Source organism: Chaetodon trifascialis, chromosome 6 (assembly GCF_039877785.1).
Source record: "Chaetodon trifascialis isolate fChaTrf1 chromosome 6, fChaTrf1.hap1, whole genome shotgun sequence".
NCBI lineage: Eukaryota > Metazoa > Chordata > Actinopteri > Chaetodontiformes > Chaetodontidae > Chaetodon > Chaetodon trifascialis.
Window position 1 is genome coordinate 23,129,876 of NC_092061.1, and position 21,868 is coordinate 23,151,743.

A 21,868-nucleotide genomic window follows, 5' to 3' on the forward strand; every position below is an offset into this window, starting at 1 on the left:
AGTACAGTGTCATTAAAAATTACTGAAATGTACCCCAATAATTATAGGCGAAGGTTTTGAATCAAGCCTTGTTTTGCCGGTTGTCCCTAATGAGCACTTAGACCGATGAATATTCACATTGGTTTGTCAATAAAAAAGCCATTATGAGCTAATAGAAGATGCTGCTATTGAACTATAACCATACTGTATTGGTTCACATTGTATGGCTCTCTGTGGTGCAGTAAAGCTTGACTGTACATTCAAATATATTGTGAAAATTCCACGATGTTATTCCACTGCATTAGACATCAAATCCATTTTGCATGAATTTCTTAATGTCAAACCACTTACTTTATCTGTATGTGGAGATTTTTCACATACAGGGTTGTGTGTGTGTGTGTGTGTGTGTGTGTGTGTGTGTGTGTGTGTGTGTGTGTGTGTGTGTGTGTGTGTGTGTGTGTGTGTGTGTCATTTTGTACATTCTCCTGAGAGTAGATGGCTAGCCAGGAGTGTGGAGGGAGGGGGTGGGAGGGTGTCCGGAGGGAGCTGTTTGATTGATGTGTTTCTGGGGTAGAAGAAGGTAGAGCGAAGGGGGGGGTAGTTTTGAGGATGAGGAGGGGATGGGAGCTTGATGGGACTCCGCGGCAGGAGGGAGGCAGGGCTCTTAAGTGGGGGGGGGGCTTTAACAAGCCCTAGATTGTTAGTGACAGGCAGATACTTCAACACTTAAAGTAGAAGGTTTGATTTAATCACAGAGCTGTCATTTGTTATTTGTCTGGCTTGCTCCACTGAGGCCACGGCTGATCAACTGCCTGGTCCCAGGAGAGCCCTTTTTCCCCCTGTAATGTCTAAATCCCCTGCACAAATTACAGGCCTGCACCACCTCCCATCCCCACCCCTCCACTCCCCTCTCTGCTTCAGTCCTGCCACGATAAGAGACGAAGGCCGAAATGGGGGTTCGCAAAGAGAGGCAGACAGGTTCGCAGGACGTGAGCAGGGGAAGGAGACAGGTAGTGGGAAAGAGAGAGGGAGATGGAATGGCCTGAGGGCCACTAAAGATCATTAATAGGACTGTCAGGGAGGTTGCCAGTTGGTTAGCGTCTCATAAATAAGAAATGAGCTCCTCCCTCCTCGCCCATTCTAGTTCATTAATAATGCCTGCTCTGGCTATTTTGTTGCATCGTACTATGAAGGGAGGAGAGGAGGATGTTTGGAGAGATGGAGCATGAGGAAGGGGAATTCAGGGAAACAGGGCCTCACTGCTCTGCTCTCTTTGGCAATCCAATAGGACGGTCTTCCAATTTAGCAATGAGTCCCCAGTACCACAGAACAGAGTCAATTAATCCCACAACCAGTGAGAACGATTGGAAGGATTGGTGACAAGACAAGGGAGGGGATGACATAGACGCATCCAAAAGCCCCATCTACTCCACCTAGCTATGACTATGTTCTTTGCAGCCACTGCTTTTCTCCATTTTTGGCTGGAAATATAAATTACACCGGTTCCAGCCCACTGTTCTCTTGAGATTTAGACAGAGGGGAAAAGAAATCACCAGATGGACAGATTAAAAGTGATGGGGGGGGGGGTTGGTTGTTAAAGAGAGAGAGGAAGACGGTTCAGAGGGGTCACCCTCCAGGTAAAAGCACTTCCTTTTAATTAGGGTGAAAGGATATGATTCTTTTATAAAGGCCACAGGCCTGGGCACTGTTGAGGCTGATAGTAGTCAATGCCGCTCATTAACCCTCCCTCCCGCTCTCCACTCTCGACATGACTCCATCTGAGAAGGCATAGATAAAAAGCTCAGCCAGGTCACAAATGACAGGAGGGCTTCTGGGTTTCTGCTCCATATTCCCACTAATACTCTCTTTTCTTTCTCCTTTTATCCATTTTTATTTTGGTAACCAATGTCTTAAGCCCTGGCCTGCTTGCCATGGATCATGGTCCATCTCTACCTTGGGGAGCGGGTCCGCCTCGCAGGTTATGTTACATTTGGTAGCTGCCATTGATGGCACTATATGAGGCCAAAGCAAGGTGACATATTTGTTACAGATTGTGTTCGAAAGTGACCCCATCTTTTGCATGAGAGCCATTTGTAGATTTTCCTTTCATCTTTTCTTTCATGCTTGTTATTTTGTACTTTTTTTTTTTGTTGGTGAGTTGTGGGTGCTTCATTTTTGACCCCCCACCTCTTCTCCCTCAGTGCAGAGTTGTGAGTTCTTGCTGTTTTTAGACATCAAACACAGCCATGTGAGTGACAGGGGCAAGAGAGAGAAAGCAAGACAGACAGAATAGCAGGAGGCCAGCAGCCAGAGAGCCATGATGTATGATTTTATTCATCCTCATCTCTCCTGTTCCTGATTAGGGGCCTTTAAACTATGATCGATCGGCCCTCAGACCAGCCTCAAATCAAAGGCAGATACCGTATGTGCTGAGGGAGAGGGAAACACGTGGAGGCATTAGAAGCCTGTGGCTCTGAGGTGCACAGCAAGAGGTTGATTCACTTTGTGCAGGCCAGCTAGGAAATAGGACGGCGCGGAGTGGGTCGTGGGGTGATGAAAGCCCATGGCAGACACTAACACGCTAACGGTGGAAATGCGTGTCTGTACTGCCCGTCAGTACATGCACAGCTACAGTCACAGATAAACCTGAGCTCCCTCAGCTCTTCCTGTCTGTTGTGTGTGTGTGTGTGTTGCCAGAGCGGTCGTTGGCAGGTGGGATTGCTGGCCTTAACAGTGCAGATCATGCGTCCAAACAACAAGAAGCAGTCTCTATCTGACCGCCAAACCCAGATGCTTAAACTCCCCATCCTTCAGTTCCCCACATTTTCCTTCACCTCATCCAGTCCCTCTGCATTTTCTCCAACACCTCCCCTCCTCACAGTCTCCATACACTTGAGATGAGCCCCGGTCTTTAAGAGATGAACACACTGCAAACAATTTATGATGCCTTTCTAAGGAAGTCAGATCTTTTCTCCATACCTTGGGGACCTTTTTTCTCCCCCTCTCCCTTTTGCGGCGCTGCCAAAAGAACATTCTGATATGTAATCTCTGGCTGGAGGAATGGCAGACAGACAGACACATGTGCACAGTGCACATTTGTTTTCCTGCTCTTGACCTACGATCGACTGTAGAGCTGCAGAGAGAGAGAGCGAGCAAGAGAAAGGCTGCCTTACAACAGATGGTTCTCCTTAAGGAGCTGAGATGAAACTCTTTGTGTTACAAGTGCTCTTTGGTCTTTTTTGAGACTCCAATCGGTTCAGGCTCCTCTGCTGGGCTTTGTTCCAACGTGCTGAGGCCAAATGAGTGCATAGCCATGCATACACATACACACACTCTTGGGTATCTGATGAATGGTCTCACCTGTCTTCCCGCTTTGAGTTATTGAACAAACTGAGTTCCAGTCAAGGCTAGTAAATTAGCCTTGGAATTGTTCCGCAATCAGTCTCTTGTCATTTGACATTTTAGATTGCTGTATCGGGACTATGAATTTTCCTTAACAATTCAATGTCATTCATATTGCTGCAAGTAGTCGAAAATGCTCCGGTCTAATTGTGTGTAATAGCGCACATGTAAGGATATTTTTATCCTATGCATCAAGGTTATCCAGTGTAATGTATGTCTTTGCCATATATTTGCCAGATATTTTCAAAGATCTGGAGATGGGCTAATGAGTAATTCAGCATTGTTATTAGGATGATCACTGCACATGTCTCACCCAGCAGCTTGTTAAGACTGATATCTGGAGCCTTCCAACAGATTGATGTTGAATCAGAAGAGGAAATGGAGTGCGTCTAGCAGCCGAGGCCTGTCTCAGAAGGGGGGGGGGAGCGATTGCATCCCCAGCAGAGTGATGGCATCACTTCTAAAAAGCGCACACGCTCGTGACAAGTAAACTGAAATCATCATTGATGTTATTTATTTTCAAATGTTCCCCGCTTGACAGGCGACATCTTGTTCGGCACGCATCCCAAGGGAGGCCGCGGTGCTCAGCGCTTCTCGGCTCCATCACGCGCAGACAGCCGTTCGGTGCTGACACCAAAGCAGTGGGACTCACTAGAGACTTGCTCTGGAATTTGTCACAATCCTGCACCACATGAGGAAAACACAAATGCACTGAGCTCCTTGTTTACACACATCCAGATCTGTCGCAATGCTTGTCTCCCACCTCAGCATCTGCCACCACACTAGAAAACAAGAGATTGTTTGCCCAAAAAAAAAAGAAAGTCCGTTAAAGATTTGATTTTTTGTGCTAGATAAATGTCAACAAAAGTTTAATCTGTGGAAAGGGAGTGTGCTGCAAATGCCAAAGCACCGACTTCCTGTCTCTGTCTGATTTAGATATGACACATGGAATTCAAGAGTAAATTAATGTGTCTGTCAAAACAAAATATTAACATGTTTTCCAAAAGCCAAATCAAATCTTTTTAAATTGTTGTTATTGTAAGTTATTTTGCTTAATCAAACATTTGTCCAAATGTTGACTAATGACCAGTGCTAATCGCTGCATATTACGTTAAGCTCCATTTTGTTACCCTATTTTTCCAAAGATAGTGCAAGGTTTTGTTTGCCAGTTTTCCACTGTAATCCATCACAGACGTCATAGTAGCAGTTCCAACTACACAATTCCATGCTACTAACAACATAAGCCTGCGAGCCCTGCCTATCTCAGCACAGTCAGGCTCAGTGTCTGTGTGTATGTATGTGTGCTTGCACGTTTGTGTGTCTTTGGAAGCCTGGCTCATCCATTCATGTGTACATGGCCTCATTATCAGTCAGTAGCTGTCGGAGCTCAGGGGAGGCAGTGCAGATGAAGAAGCGAGCATGGCGGTGGGCAGGTAAACCAGCCATGAGCCAACACCAGAACCCAGATCCCCCCGGCACAGCTCTAGCTAAAGGAGTCCATTTGTCAAATGTGCCTCCACCGAGGCCCGCCAGGGAGTACATTACTGGCTGGGGCCCCTGCAGGGATCAGTCCTCTGACTCCCAGCCACACTCACTCACCAGGCTGGCCGCCCAAGGTGCTTCCTACAGTCAGCAGTGACCAGCCCCCAGCCTACACTCATTCGATTGGCTCATTAATAAAACAGCCCCCACCTGAGAGCAAGGGACATGCTCCAATGCTCTGGACATCGCTCTCTCCACCTAATGGGCCAGCCGGGAGAGGCCTTTGTCTGCACCCGACTCCCTCACATCCTTCAACGTGTCAGACAAGACAATGCAAGGAAGGATGGAGGGCTTTGACTGTGTAAAGCTCAGATCATGTTGTATGTGAGCCCGGGCTGGAGCTCAGTATTCACCGTAGACCTCAATGTGTCTTCAGTCTGGGCGAGTTCCTAAGCTTTGCTCCATCAGTTCCACTTAGCCTCACTTGGCCAAACTGCCTCAGTTGTGTCCTCTCTGAAAATGATTACGTACTGGCTTGCATGTATCGCCGCCATAAAACTATCTACGCATGTCGCAGTGAATCCTCCAACTCTTGTACCTCCCCCTGCTTTCTTTAGTCCAGACAGTATGAATTTGGCTAGCTTTTCTCTTTCTTTCCCTCTTCCTGGTTTGCGTGTGGAGCTGCTAGAAGCTGCTCTGATTCACAGCTGGCCTCCTAGGAAAGAAACAAGACTTTTGTTTGTGTTGTTAAAGGACGTAAATCTAACGAGAGGTGGAGATCGAGCACTAAGGCTTATGGATCCCTCAGGGGTCTTGCTGAGCCCCTCACTAAATAAATCTGAATCGAAAATACATATGGAGCTGTAAACCGTTGCATAAAGGAGCACTTGTTCTCCTCAAAGAGAGTATCAGATTTTCTGGCTCCACAGTCTGTCGACTAGATTCCACCCTCAGCACATTAACACGGGAAGACATGCAAGACACAGTTATTGTACATAAGGTTCATTGACTGAAAGGTTTTTGTGATGTATCAAACCAAAGCCCGGGAGAAGTAGCTCTGCTTTGACATTCATCTTTGAACCTCTGCATGAGGTGATGGTCTACGTTTTCTGGAACTCAATAGCTAGCCCTCCCCTACAGCTCTAAAATGAAATCTCCAGGGGACCTAAACCTGGGGCTGTTTAGAGAGCAATTTAGTTACCGCTGTTACCATAGATATGTACTTCCTGTTTGGCGGGGAGAGAGAGACAGTAAGTGGAAAGTGCAAAATTGGTGCCATAATATCGCGGGACAGAACTCACGGGGAGAGGTGGCTCTCCTCAATTATTAGCTTAAGGAAACAGTCTAGAGATTTATGAAAATCCCCAGGTGACTTAGAACAGCTCTAGTCACTTCCATATGTGACCCGGAGGGTGAGCGGTTGACAGGGCCCTTCCAGGCCGATTAGGCTCCAGAGCCCAAGCTGAGAGGCCTGCCTTGTTGGCAGCTGGGGGCCAGGGGAGCATAGCCTCTTGAGCTCAATTGGTAAAGATCACATATGTAGAGGCCCAATGAGGGCAGCCAGTTGCTGGGTCGCCACAGCCAGTGAGGCCCTCCTCCTTGACACTGGGTTTACTGTTACCCTCAGTCCCTTGAAGAGGAAATAACAGAGGCGCCAATTAAAGCTTTAAGACATTAAATAAAAACCCTCTGTTGTTGCCTTTAAAACAGGCCAGTTAATGCTTGTTTGTCTTTACGATGGAACCCCAGTCAGCTGCCATCGCTCTGCTTTCTATTAAAGAGGGATCGAGTGGTTTTGTGTCGAGTTTTTTCCCTGCCCCTTCTACAATCTTTCTCCTGCTTTCCAACTTGTGGCTTGATTGCTATATAAACAACCGTTTTTTATTGCTGAAATACATACTGTTGGAGGGCAGGAAGTCCAGATTTTGTAGACTTTGGAGGTAGTAAACAGCTTACCTCTGTGAACATCCGCAGTCTGTAATAAGTACACTGTCTGTGCTGTTTAAGTGATTTTGCCAATCAGAATGCATTTGCAAACCAAAAGGCTTCCCTGATAGATGTCTCATGATGAGCCATGAGACATCCTGATGTTTGAAGGTTTTGTTTAATGAATCAAGCCTTTTCAGAAATCCCAGAACTTTAAATGCCTTTGTCGAGTTAAACAGGCTTTTAGGCAGAGAGTAGTAGAGCTTTAAGTTGGAGGAAAAATTAGGTCCCAGCTGCCTCTCTTAAATACTCCCACACAAAATCCAACCAAAGATTTTGTACTTTTAATGCAGTTGTTGTGGTTCGATCTCTCTCTTTAGTCTTTCATAGTGATTTTAGTGACCTATTCTATGTAAAGAAGTATGTGCTCTTGCACTTTCCGCCCTTGCTGTGTACGTCACTTCGCTCTAATGCAGCGCAGCACGCATGCACTTAGTTTGGGGACTTCTGTGTTATTGAATTTAGATAACCTGCTCAGTCTTGCTGGACAGAGATGCATTATCATCTTCTGCCTATGTGTGAGGGAAAGGAAATAATAAGCTCAAATAAATTGCATTCATTTCATGTTTGAACACCAAGCACAGTGGAATTCTTGGGCTTTTGCATCCACTCACTTTTCAGGGCATGAAATGAAGCTCAGGGAAGCAGGAAGTTATGATCGACGCCCCTGCAGCGAGTTTACAAAGGCGCAATGGAACAAAGGAACAAAAGACCAATATGAAGCTGATGTCAAAGGCTCTCGGCTTCTGTCCCAGGAGCTGTATTGGTGTAATTAGCGAGGAAGGCCCTTGCCCTTGCGCCGGTCTTCTATCACCCCCCCATCCCTGCTGCGGTCTAGCATGAGGAGGTCCAGGGCAGCTCACTTGGGGTAATGGAAGGAGTGGTCGTTTGGGGTATGTCCCGAGGGAGGACAGGGTTAGAAGTCACAGCAGGCCTGTGGCCAGATGAATGAGGGAGCTGTGATGCAAAGAGGCTTTTCTGGCATCATGACTGAGCTCCCAGAGCTAAAGAGCCTAATCCATATTACATACACAAAGGCCCCACAGATTAGCTGAAATCTTCATCAAAATGAATTAAAACTTATCAATTGGGTGTATGATTCTAGAGAGAAAATGGGCTTTTACCGAGAACTGCTGAAAAGACATTTCCCTCTAAGGTTCTTTATAGGTTAAGATATTCAGGTTGAGAACCTTCACCTCTGACGTGGAAGCCATTAGTTTGGAGGGTAAGGGTCTTCTGGCTTAGAATATCGGATTTAGGGTACTGACAGACCCAATTATGGCCTAAAATGGAAACCACCTGACTGGTGTTAATGTCTTAACTCATTTACAGAGACTTTTTTTCCACACTGGCTGAGGTCTGATAACTGGGCTAGCAGTACAATGTGTAGCAACACTTTCTATGAGACCACATCTATTGCGCATTATATGGGCATCCATCGTGAATTATAACACATCCATAGTGCTTCATGACTACATTCATAAACACTCATAGTGCATTCTGATGCACTGTATTAATAGTCATGAAACGTTACACAAGTGACTTGACTAGTTATAAACTCGAGGTTGACTGATGGGGCTTATAACACGCTATGACTACCTATACTCACCTCAGCAGTCAACTGTGCTTAAAAATTACAACATAATAAAGATAAAATATTTAGCTTCTTTCACGGGCTAGGAGGGCTCCATGGGGCGGTGGGCCGCCCCCACCAAAGCAATAGTAAACGAAACGGCAGTTTGATTCCAAAAGAAGACAGTTTTTTATTTCTTAACATTTTGGCAACTTACATAATAGTGGTTTATGATGCAGCATGGATTCTTTTAAATGCATCACACTTTAATTACCCCCAACAATGAAACGTTATGGTGGACCATGCAATGTTACAGATGCATCATAGATCTTGAATGCCTTATAATACATTATGAATGTTCCCATAATGCACTATAGATGCGGTCTTCACAGAAACTCTTGCCAAATGGGTGTCTTGCCTTGTCCTGACATACGAACTCAATGTTGAGTAATAATATGGCCCTAGGCATGGCCTCATTTGGACTGTACTTTATATAATAATGAGATGTGATTGAATCAAGGCAATTTACTGTTGATGTGCTGTAAACGGTTGAAATCTAATTTCAGTAATTTACTTCGTCTCTTCATCATTAATTTGTCATTAGCTGGATGTTATTCCTGAATACTCCTCATGCTTCCAGTACAAAAGGGGGTATTCTTCAGTGAAATGCCAAACAAGAGTACAACAAGGGTAGTGTATGAAGAGTGGCATGATGAAAAGAGGGATTCATAAGCTTGATTTGTCAGTTGACTCAAGTGAAAAAAGTTCATGTGTGCGGTGTCGAACACCCGACACTGCAGCCTAACCCCTTTGAAGTCGTCACACTGGTTCCATCTTCGGCCCTTGGTTTGGTGGCGTTGGTGTCCACAGTTCACCTGACTGCAATTACTTGACTGGTGTTTTGTTGACCTCAAGGTTTCCAAGTGGACTGCTGGTTTGAGCAGCTATGAAGTTTGCCACCAGTTCAGTGAGGAGATTTGTGTAAACAGCTGGCGTCTTAGTCCATAATTCAATTTGAAATCTACCGTTGGAATTTTTATTTGGATGATAATGTGATATTCCTAATTTAATTTAAACTCATTTACTTACTGTTGACTTGTGTTTTGTGAGGGGGACTTTTTTGACGATTTTCCTATTTGATGGAGGCCTGTTTCCTGGCCTGACTTGAGTTAATATTAGATTACTCAGCTTCTCTTTGTGTCGTCTATGCCACATTCAGAAACTAGACAGCATCATGGATTCTATCATGAGAAAGTCATTGAAGCGGCATTATTGGGCAACAGTCCATACACGCTATAATAAGTTGAAAACAACATTTTGTAATCACTTTGTAAGACCCCCTAACTTTATCAACCGTCCTTGTCTTTGAGCTGCTTTATTAGAAACACTCCTTTCGAAGTCTGAAAATGGGCCAAGGTCACAGCTATCCGGAAAAGCTGCAGCATATCCTTTTTTTGAGGAAGGAATAGGCCGCACACAAAGAAAGAAGAGCACAATGTTCCTGTTCTATATCCCCTATGAGAGAAAACTGTGAATCAATAAAACTGCACGGGGCGTAGTTAATCTACCCACCACCATTTTAGCTTCTATTTTGAGCATGAGGGAAGCCGGCAGCCATTTTGTTTTCCTGTTTTCCTGAATGGCTCCTGTGAAAAGCAGCCGCCTGTGCATGAAGTTAATTAAGCCATAGTTTTAGAGCCATAATTGATTAAATCATAGAGTCAAAATAGAAATTGCGGGGCCCCAGCAGCTGTGTCTTACTGAATTAAAACCAGTGGCATCCTCTGCTGGTGAAAGGATATGTTAATAAGGCCTCGAATGCAATCAGATTTTGTTGTTTTTGTCCTTTTTTAAGCCTGCGTGCTTTTTTTTCCCTTAACACTTTTCCTCAAGGGGTCTTATTATACACTTCTGTAACACTAGAGAGTTAGTGTGCAACGCAGTGGGAAGCCAAAAGACCCTCCCCCAGCTCCCTTAAATCTGTCAAAGCATCTGCCTCATCCACCCTGGCAAATCCTTTGACGTGTGAGGCTAGAGAGCAGGCCTTGTATCATTCATGAATACTGGTGGATTTCCATATCTGACACTACGCTGACTTACTGCTGGGAGCACTTGTGCCCACATTCAATCCTCCACCGAGAAATGCGGCAACATATGGTGACCATGGAGATGTTGCATGCGCACAACTGTGCACACCTCCAGCATGGACCATGAACAGTCTTGCACACACACTCTTTCAATTCCTTTTTTTTCTTACACATGGGGACAAAGTTACGCACGCCCGATCTCAATCTGAAGCTGGAATTCGCAGGATATATATACAGGAATTTATACTGTATGTGCTGTGCGCCCTGTGTGGTTTCCATCATCTCTCTTATTCGCACTCCGTCTCACTCCCACTCTCTGCTCTTTTCCCTGGCTGACCCTATCTCTGCAGTACTATCGTACAGGGAGGTAATGATGAGAAATGGAGTTATAATGCCAGTTGTTAAACCTCAGGCCGCACAACAAATGTGCTTCAGAGACCCTGCATTTGTCTCTGAATGGATTAGGTCTTTGCTCTGGTAACCCCATATTTAATCTCACTCCAGTCTCTGCCGGCAACTCTGTGTTTCTCATGGTAACAAATATTCTGTCATTTTCTCCTCCTTAACGCTTGTTGCACCTGAACTACTGCAGTTTTTGTTTGCTCTTGATTATCTGTTGTTTTCTAATACAAGAGGAATGGAGAGTCAAATACTTATCTTGAGAGTGTCCGTTATCTGTGGCACTTGGCCGTGAATGTCAGACGTGCATTAGAAACAGCTTGTCTGGTTGTGTGTGTTGTTTTTAGCCAGCACCTGGACGCCATCGCTCTCCTTGCTCCGCCTTATCGCTTTGTATGAGTTCTCGTTGGCTCACACATTATCCATTTGCCCCCAACAGCTCAGTGTCTACTTGCTAGTCATTTTCTGCATGTTTGCCATGTGGTCAAGAGCTTGTTCATATTCCATCACGGGTGGTCAGACATTGTGGTCAATTGTTCTCTTCAAAAACAATTTGAAAAGCTGTAATTCATGCCTTTTCTATGTTAGTATGATATCAGATTCATGTACAGTGTTGCCTTCAAACTTTTAGTATTTTATTTGACAACAACAACCTTTGACCACCTGATCAGGTGGTAATGGTGGTTCCCTCCAAAGTGCCACAGATTATAAGATTATTATTCTCGGAGAGCAAGAGAAGTCATGGAATGTTAATAAAGTCGTAGCAGTCTGTATTAAATTATCAATGTGCGTGAAAAATTCATCTCCAAACGTCTTTCATACTTTCTGAGTCAGAGCACAATTCACTTTTATCTTATTAAAGGAGTGGAAATTTCATTACAAGGGACTAGAACTACTTGTTTGTCATTTTCCATTTCTCATCCCAAGCAGTGGTTTAGACGTGTGACGGCTCTGATTACTGTGAACACTTGTGGTGCTCTCACATGATTTGGTGAGGTTTGGTTGTCCGGCATGTGGGCTCTGTAACTCTGGAGCAAGTGACATGACTGTCCTCTCAAAATGCAACGCTGCAGTGAGGCATATCAGAGGCTGTTACTGCAGGCACCCTGCTAAGTGCCCATAAATTACTTGCTAATCTCACTTCTCCAATTTCCATCTTTTTTTTCTTCTTGTAAATTATACCCTGGTGGAGACAAATCAGCAACAAGACCACACAAGGCTGCGCCTTCTGTTTTCATGTTTTCTAGACAAGAGCAGCAAAATGTAGTTTTTGCTTCTGTCAATCTTCCAAACGGCTCAGGAGGATGGAAAATGAAAGCTGTGGGTCCATAAACAATCATGTATCAAATGCAGGATCTAGTTTGCACATTTTCTCCTGCCAGCACTGTGAAGAAGATAAAGAATGTCAAGGTGACATGTGCGTGCTTTTGGAGGGAGAATAAAGACAGCAGTGTCCTTGCTGATTCTATCAGTGGGAGCCATTCTTTACCTTGTTCATTGAAAGAGGAGGGAGTGGGGGGAGGAAGGCCATAAGAGGGTGGGGGTTTAGGAGAATAAAAGCCAGAGAGAGCATAACATCCCTCCTAGAAATGCTAGTCTAACGCAACACTGTTATCAGCTCCCAACTGCTTTTCCTCCCTGATCGATTTGTGGTGTTGGGCAATGCAAATGGCTGCAGCTAGCCCTGGGTATTCTACCATCAATGGAGAGTAATTATCTTTGGCAACAACCAATATTGGATTGTTAAGCCTCAGGATAAGGTAGCCGGCAGAGCCTTCAAACAGTCACTCACCTCTGTGGGCTTGAAGGCTGATGGATGGATCAGCTGGGACTATCTGCTTGAGGGGCTCCCGAGGCAAACTAGCAGAGTTACCAGCTCTCATCTCTCTCTGCCCTAGCAGCGCAGCCCTTTGAATCCCAGAGAAAATTCATTTTTAATGTGCCTGGCGGAGGGCGCTTTTTGTTCTACATCGCCTCGATCAATCAGGACGACTTTTCATGTCGAACAGCAACCTCCAGAAACATTTGCCACGAGGGCTTGATGAGCACAACTTTGGAGATGCTTAAAAAGGAGCTGCCTGACAAGCCTCATATATGCAATAGAGTCAGAAATGTGATTTCAAAGTGTTTCAGACTGCATATAAGTGAAAATCTATTTGTTCCTACATGTAGTCCTGTAGAGTTTCTGTGCTTTTCAGTCGCTTGTACATCTCTAGAGCTCCTCTATTACTGTAAAGTCCTTTACTTTTATTTGGGTCTCCTGAGAGTCATTCAAAGTGTCTGACATCCTCTGGCCTCTGTTCTCAGTAGCACTACTTGTATTCTGGAGTACACCCATGCTCCAAATGGATGACCTAGAAATGTTGTCCGTATTGAAAGATGGGAGTCATTGAATAAGGTGCTCATTCTCACATAGTTGGTCTATGCTACTCGAGCCCCCGTAATGAATAAATCATGGATTCTGCAAGGCACTCTCCAGAAAGAAATTACAATGTACAGCTGCAGAAATAAAATGGAATAAAACATGACTGTGTTCCATTTTGGTGGTGACAGCCTATGTTGTGCCTCTCCACCATCATTACTAGTAATGGTGAGGATTCAAAGTAGACATAGCTGTGATTAAAACTTACAGTGTAGTTTTCTAGCTCTAGTTAGAGGAAGTGTCCAGCGCTGCTGTGTAATAGAACAAAAAAAACTAGAAATTATGATATAGGCCAAATCATCTGAGCCTTTAAATGCTGTATTATCATATGAGGCATCCCTCCAAGAAATAAACATAGATGCTGTAAATAAAATATAGATTTAGTTACATTAGAAGCATACACTAAATCCCTGCTCCTTGAATTCTGCCATCAGACACTGAGCTAATTTGTGGTTTATCTGCCAGTGTCTTCGGGCTGTGATATCTTTCGCCTCTTGATAAAGTCTCAGTTTCATAAACAGGGTGATGGACTGTTCGCAGCAGAACACCATCCTCCAAGAAATATTTGGCGAATAACTTCATGTTAAATTTGCTCATTGCGGTCGATATTAACACTTCCCGTCAACATCCGATCTGGACTCAACATATTTGTGCCTACACTCCTGGCTTCTGTCTTTACACAACAGCTTTTACTGTACACGCACCTATTTTAGGAAGCTGTTGAGGAGGGGGGTATTGTATGCCAGATGCTGTTTCCACAAGGCAGATATTTGGACCAGGCCTCTTGATCCACTCAGTCAGCGCTGGCTTACCTGAGATTAACTGTTCTCCTAGCCGAGGCTGGCGGCCCACTGCTGAATGGATGTGAAGCTGAAAAGCTGGCTGTTAAAGTGCTGAAGGACAGAAAATACACCCAACCTTTCTCCCAGAGGTGATGTAGTGGTTAGCCCCCTACTTTACCTTGGGAGCTATATGTGGCCTTGCTAGCTTAAGACTCCTTAAGAATCCTACTAGAGCTTCGCTCATGTGTCCATTTCAGCTGTCTACAGAAAGAATACAAGAGGACACTCGTTTTTGAGAATGTCTTCTGGTGGTCGTCCTCAATGAGACGCCGCAAGCTGCATGAACGGTATATATTTGAAGCATAAAAATGACCACAGCACATCGTGACATTTCATGAATGTTGCAACGCTGAGCAAAACCCCAGTGCATCGTAGATGTATCTCTCATTGCTTTGTTGATAGCGGGACATGGCCTGAAAATAAGACACTTTTGGAGCCATTAAAAGGCATATTTTCTCCTTTGATAACTAGAAAAGTGCTATTGAAGTTTTCCTTTGAAAGAAAAGACTGCATACTGTCCTTACAGCGCAGCTACAGTGCAGCAAACTGCATGTTTGTTCCAGTTTTTCTCTGTCAGGATGGAAGAGCGATGGGGAACGTAGATACAATATGACTCTTCAGGGCGACGGTGCCTTTGTGGCTCAAACATTTATTGTCTCCTTTCCTCGCTTCTATGAGGCCATTTTCCCAGGATGCCCTGCTGGTCCAACATCTGCTTTTCTGTTCCATACCTTGTCCTGGAATGTGTCCCAGGGTTTAGCGTCATGTATGTTCTCCCTCTTTTCAGCTGCTTTGGGTAAGCTGTTATTTTCGAGGACAAACAAAATCACAGCCAGTTGTTTGATTGACCAAAGTCCAATTTAGTGGCGTCCAACTTTTCCCTGTCCAATTCCAAATGCTCCTGGGCCTTTTACTCTGACCTGTGTGTGTGTGTGGGTTGGAGGGTCGACGTGTTTGTGTGTGTATGTGCCCTATGTTTTTAAGGGAAGTCTGAAGGCTTGGGGATGACCCTTAATCACAGTCAGCTGGGAAATAATTACAAGTCTTGCATTCCTGACACAAACCCGCAGAGTAGGCCATAACTCTTATTGTTGTTGCATGCGAGACAGTGCCTAACCTCCAGGCAAAAATGTGAAAATGCCCAGTTTGGGGTGGGTATCATAGAGCACTGTTTACCCATCCAAAATACTGTTTTTATCATTCTTTATAGAAAGGATTTGTTTCACATAACAGAGCTACCATTCTCTCAGGGGTATCTGTGGAGTATAACACAGCATGGCAGAAAGTAAACACCAATCTTCCCATTGTCTCCAGAAAACTCCACAGGGAGGTGGAGTTGTAAAGGAGCCCCTCACTCTGCCTTGGCATTGTGCAAGCATAAGCCTCTTTCAACCTGACTTCAATCATGGCTAAGTTAAGCAGGTCATAAGAGTGAACAGGATAACCACAGGGCTGACTTTGTAGGAGACGTCAAAGCTCCATCCTCCTCCTCTTTAGCCTCCAAGAGTTCTCCTCTAAAGTACATTTTAAGAATAACATCTTCACTGTGGAGAAGGAGCAGATGGATTGCCTTGCTTGGTCAGGACTGATGCCAATCCATACTCCCCAGGCTACTGAGAGTTTTAGGGAGTCCTTGCAGACTGTAGGGGTCAATAGGGGGATTTCAGATTTTTTAGATTCTTTTTGCCCACTTAACTTCTCTGCGTGCACGGTTGAAGCATTTCCACTTAGTTAGCACCTTCACAAATTAAAATGTAAGAATTGAACAAAAAGAAATGCTCCAAATAATCTATTTTTCTTTTCCTTTGAAAGATCCTGCGTGTGATACAGGCGATTCAATCCTACTGTGACGTATTCCTCATTTGGCTATCAAAGTGTAATGCTCTATTGCACAATACATTTCTGAGAGGTTTAATGAAACTACCTCAGTCAGGCAGGCAATTGAAGAACATTTTCAGTTCTATTATTGAACATACTGTACGGCACCACACACACACTGTACTGAAACATGCAGTGTAAAAATAGCCTATTTTTACATGCTGAGGTGATGTATAATCTGTGTAAAAGGGGATGCATGAAGAATCAGTTCTCCTAGAAATGCAGTTCAGCCTACCGAAAAATAGAACAGACTAACACGCTCGAAGAGTACAAAGGGGTAGAAATGGATGAAAAAAAAATAAAAAAAATCCTGGGTCCATTATCGGGAATAGTGTTAACAAATCAGATCAAGCCCTCGTACATTGATTGCTCTGGTCTAGTCCTGTCCTCATTTTCAACAGCTGCTGCCACACACACACACACACACACGCACACACACACACACCCTGGCTGACGCGCAGCGCAGCCCAGTCTCTCTCTCTGTTGCGCACGGAGAGTAGGTCGGACAGGAGCGGAGCGCACTGCGTTTTTTCGGACTTCCCGTCGTGCTAAAAGCGCCGGGATCTTGTGGATAACCGTCAAATGATCTCTCTAATGAACGACAAAGCATCCGCACGGCTCTTGGATATGTATTTCGTCGCGTTTTCTGCTTGAGATCGACAAATACTTTGGGGAATCTATTGTGGACGATCTGTCATCGGCGCTTTCACCACCCGACTTGGAATCGTATGAGCGGCTCTGGCTTGACAAAGATCCAGTGTGTTCTCCGAAGGATCCCGAATTATTGTCGGCAGAACTTTAATGAAGTAAGAGAAACTGAATTTTCCTGCTGTTTCCTCAAGCTCTGCTGCTTTTTCTTTCGAGAGACGGAGGGAAAATCGCCTTAGTGAAGATTTATTGTTCCGGCAGGTTATTGTGTTGAGAGTTTTCTCATCGTGTAACCTTTGAACAATCTTTTTTTGTTCCAAAAAACAATTGGATTTAACCCCAACAAGGCTCTCTTAAATATCTTTATGAATGCGTGTTCCAGTGTGGTGGATTTGGATATCCTCCGCGACCGTTCTCAGCGCATTTGGACTCGGTAAGGTTTCACGAAATTCCTCCAATGCTTTTGTTGCTTTCAATGCTTTTTCAGGTGTAATATTCGCCCACGACGATTAAAAAACACGCGAAAAGGAATCATTTTAATAAGATGTTCATTGTTGTTCGGATTTTTCTCTTTAGCTCGTCCCCGCCGGTGGCAAGCGCATTTTCCTTTCCAGCGAGGCGCCCCGCACGTACTGTCGGCTACGCGACGATGTAGCGGAGGCTTGAATAACATCCAAACTTACTTTACCCGTTTTTAATTTCAAAATAGCTTTAAGTCACATTTGCAAGCTTTGCCATAATTCTGCGTGGACGTCCCATCACGCTGATCGGTAGAAATGGATGAAGTTAACGTAAAGACCAGCGGGTGTTTTGGAAAAAAGAACAGATAATGGCTGAAAATATTATCAACATTCTGTTGCACTGTGGTTTTTAATACGCGAGCAGAACAAATCTGAGGTAGATTTTAATTTACCACACTGGTTGCTTATATCCCCTTTTATTAAAACTCAAATCATCTGCCGTTTTACAGGTCGGCGTCTTGTAATTGCTTCTATACACTATCATCACGCACTCTTAAATCCACCACGCAGGACATTAACACAAGATGAGTCTGTCCCGTGTCTGACTTACACAACCACGGGAGGAGCTGTTTAATTAGGTTTTCCTATCCCATCGCGCCCAAGAATCTCAGGCATCAAGGTCAGGCTGGATCACATGTCGCCTGTTAATATTAGTTCAACACTTATGACTCTTATGACACAAGTCTGCCACTTTGTCACGGCTCTCCCAGAAATCAGTTCGCTCATGCCTTTAAGAGGAACGCGCTAAAACGCTCCCATAATAATCCTATAGGGGCTCAGACGCGCGTCGCAATTGTGAGCTTATAGTGATTTGCCCTACTTTACGCTCTCCCTGGGTATTACTGTAATATTTCCATAGGGACCTCCAAATGTTGTGTTCAATAGTGACACTATCCTCCGTTAATCTGTGCTATATTTAATATTCCTACTGGGCTGAACAGCGTGTCTGTGAAGAGCAGAAATGTCCAAACACGGTGGCATTTTCTGTGTCTTCTCATGTCACAATCACTGGCACTTTTCTCTTTTGGATTCAGTGGAAGCTCATCTATTTCACAGTATTTAAAGCAGTCGCTGGTTGAAAGCGCTTGTTCTGTTTTAAAGTATGTTGTAGAATACGGTTTATTTATTATAGTCTCTTGCTCCATTGACTGAATAGTGTGTTTTTCAGGGCACGTTATTGCTGTGATTCAGTCTATCCTTTGCTCAATATATTACATTTGATTTATACATTGCAGAAATCTTATCAGTGAGATAGATGGAGATAGCTTTAATACCAAAATTGACTTCCATTTGGGTGGGAAATGTGGCTGAGTAATTTTTGAATTATTCCCGTCTCTATTTGCTAAACGTCCCAAACCTTTTCCCCTGATAAGGCACACAGAGAAATGTGTCTTTGCGCTCATTGTTATGCTTGCCAATCACCAGTCTTTTACCGTGCTGCGGCTCCAGATTAGCTATGTTGGAAATGTCATTTTGTTCTCATCAGGGCTGGCGCAAAATCAGCAGTGTAACTGATGCGGTCAGTGATGAAGTCTCAATAAAATATTCTCAGTCCATTATCTCTTCTTATTGCCTGTTAGTTCTGCATGTCTTTGGCTTGTAGAGTATATGACATTGTAACACCAATCACTCCTCAACCTGATACTTCCACCACCTACATACTAAAATATGTATCTTTCTCTGCTCCCCAGCACCTATCTGTAATCTACTGCAGATGGGGCTCTGGAATTAGCTTGCAAAAACCTCTCTTACTCCTATCTTCAAAAGCCCATTTATCTCTAGCGGAAAGCTGATAAGAGACAGGCCTGCTTGGCAAATGTGATAAGAGGGTGAAAAATCCTCCAGCTATTTGTAATGTAAGAGTTCAGGCAGATCACAGCTGGGGAAGACATGACAAACCCAGCATCATGAGACTAATGCCTTGTGCCCCCTGAAGCCTGGGTACGAGATAGAAGAAGAAATGGAGATTTATTCTGGATCTGTGCATGAACTCAGAAATGAAGGAGAAAAAAAAACTAAAAAGACAGTCAAGAAAACAGCCAAGCATTTGGATGCAACACCATGTTCTCAGTAGTGACGACAGTGCCTAAAACCTCCGAATATTATCAGTCCGTATTGTAAAGTAATGCTTCAGGCTGCTGAGTTATTTTGAAGGGAGTGTTGTTGAGCTTATAATATGCAACAATCTGTGAAATAAAATAGGGGAAATAAGGAAAAAATGTCAGTTAAATATACTGTTGATGCATTTAGGGTTAAATCTGTGCTTAGGGAGGAACATCTTCTGAAAGTATTGTAAATCCCAACTGGAACCTGTCTAAAATGTGGAGCTAATCCAAATTGGCTTAGACTCTGAGACTTAAGCTGCCCTCTGCAAGAAACTCCAAGAAATATGGAAGTGAGCTGTGTTGTAGAATCACAAAACAACGTACCGTTCATTCCGCTGACCACTTCAGGTCAGCAGTGCTAGAATAGTACTCTAGACATTTTTTGTCCCCGCGTCCACCTGGTGTTCCCCTCTGATTTACTGGACAGGGAGCAGGTTCAGCCCTGGTCCTTGAATATAGCCTCTCCACAGCATTAAAAGTGATGAATGTTTCCCCGGTGCTGAATCTGATTTCTGTCTGTCCACGGACACAGCTTCACCCATGGTGCACGTTACATGTAGCATTAATTTCTTGGTGCAAATACAGTGATCATCGTAAAACTAGAAGGATACATGAACTGCATTTGTTGTAATGTATGTTGCCTTTCACAAAATTCACTGCCAGGGAAGCAAGTAGTTCTCTCATTCACAGACTTATGGGCCACAGGAGATGTGGATTGTTCCGAGGACATGTCATTACTGTATAACAGATGACACATAGCATGTGATGTTATTCATACTTCAAGGACACTCCCCGAGCTCCACCACTTGTGGGTCCACAGTGGGAGATGGAGAATTTATGCTTGTCCCTGTGGCACTTGGATCTACGTCTTAATCCTGACAAGGGACTTGCCATAAAACACTCTCTACACCAAAAGCAGAGGGAGACTCAGAAGAGGAAGCCGCTGTGGAGCGAGGCGTTTGGCAGGCTTGTCTTTTAATGCAATCTGCAGAGATGTCTCTGGTTTTAACATTTAAGTTATAAATAACGCAAACGGCTGCACAAGGCTTGTGGCTGTAAAGGGACAGGGAGGTGTTGTCAAAACAAAATACATTTTTTCTCCCCATTTTATTGCATGGCTGAGCTGGCTGTGTTATTAACTGTGCCGGACAGCGGGGGATTTATGTGCAGGTCCAAATGGAAGTGACCAGTGACCTTTCCTGTGGCGTTAGCCAGCTCTCAAACTGCCAGACAATGGACTGCTTCGACAATGAGCCGCGGCTCTTTGTCCCTCATCTCTTCATAGGTGATGGTATTTCCTAAATGTGGGCATCTGCTCACTGAGAGAGAGAGAGACCTGAGGCTTGTGCCTCTGTTCATGTTTTTTCTCTTAAAAAAAAAAATCTCTCTCAGCTCCAAATGTCAACTGTGTGCTGCACAAAGCAGCCATCCAAGGTCTTTTGAATACCTCCAGGTGCTACCGAAAGTCATATGTCAGCCAGTCACTCAGTCAGTGGGTAATGTGTGTTTCATGCTCTCGGCTGAATGTGGCGAGCTCTTTGCGGAGGCTGCTGAGCAACACGGTGCCTGAGAGGCATGGTGGAAGTGGAGCGGGTCACAGCGCTAGGCCACAGCGCTGTTACAGGCTTTCTCCTATGATGTTGTTATTGTTGACAAAGAAGTCCATCCTTACTTCAAACAGCTTCTAAATCCTATACATATTTCAAAAGCACTCTCCCTTTAATCCCCCCAGTCCTTCTGCAATTATCCATTGACAGCAGTGCCTAGTGCAGTTCATGATCTAATAGAAGAAGCGGAGACAAACTAGAGGTCCTTTGATTCTCAGCTACTGAGCATCTCCTGCTCTCAGCCTGCTCATTGGGACCCATCTCAAGGAGAGGTGGAGACACTTGAGTGAATTCCCCCTCTTTTGAAGCTGCCGACCTAGGTCAACCTGTAATTCTGGCAGCTGGCCAGTTCCTCGTCTTCCCCTCATCTCTCTCTCTCTGTCTCCCCTCACGATTTCCAAACAGTGCTTCCCCAAGTGCAGGTCGTGTCTTTTGTTACCTTTATGAGGCGTAATTAAATGTGCACGGCGTGGCACAGTGTTTGAGCAGGAACCCCAGGCGTGCCATTAGCCAGATGTGGCTGCTCAATCCTTAATGATAGAGGAACAGAGGCGGAGGAGACGAGCCCAGGAGTCCTTCATCACGCCATCCCGAGGTGTCGTGTGGGCCTAATTGCCCCATCGTTTTGTGCACCATACGAGTCCCCATGACACCTAGCTTCATGCATTCATTATGTAGTCTCCCAGTGCTACTTCAGGCTGTGGTGTTCCATGTATAACCAGAGGTGGGTGGTACACTGCAGCTAGGCTTTTAGCCAGCAAGTATGATTCATGAGGGGAGATCTTAACACCTTTGTTTTGAACATTGCACGCAAGAAGTGGGGTGATATAGTGTGCAATGCGATGCATTAACAGTTTTCAGTGTCTGACTGGAGAGGGTTTCATTGTCATGCACTGTCATCCTGTGTGACTGTGAGAGGGATAAAAGGCAAATTTCT

General features: G+C 44.5%; 1 protein-coding gene across 8 annotated transcripts in view; it reads left to right on the top strand.

The window, feature by feature from the left end:
- fbrsl1 (fibrosin-like 1) overlaps positions 1-21,868 on the top strand; it is a 270,554-nt gene that overhangs the window by 198,503 nt on the left and 50,183 nt on the right. The window contains exon 1 of one of the 8 annotated variants that reach the window (XM_070964091.1): positions 16,633-16,856. The exons of the other annotated variants lie outside the window; for them this stretch is intronic. Within the exon in view, the coding sequence (XP_070820192.1) occupies positions 16,779-16,856 (78 nt within the window). The 5' untranslated portion in view covers positions 16,633-16,778. Of the gene's footprint in view, positions 1-16,632; positions 16,857-21,868 lie in introns of those variants that run through there. 8 annotated transcript variants of the gene reach the window in all.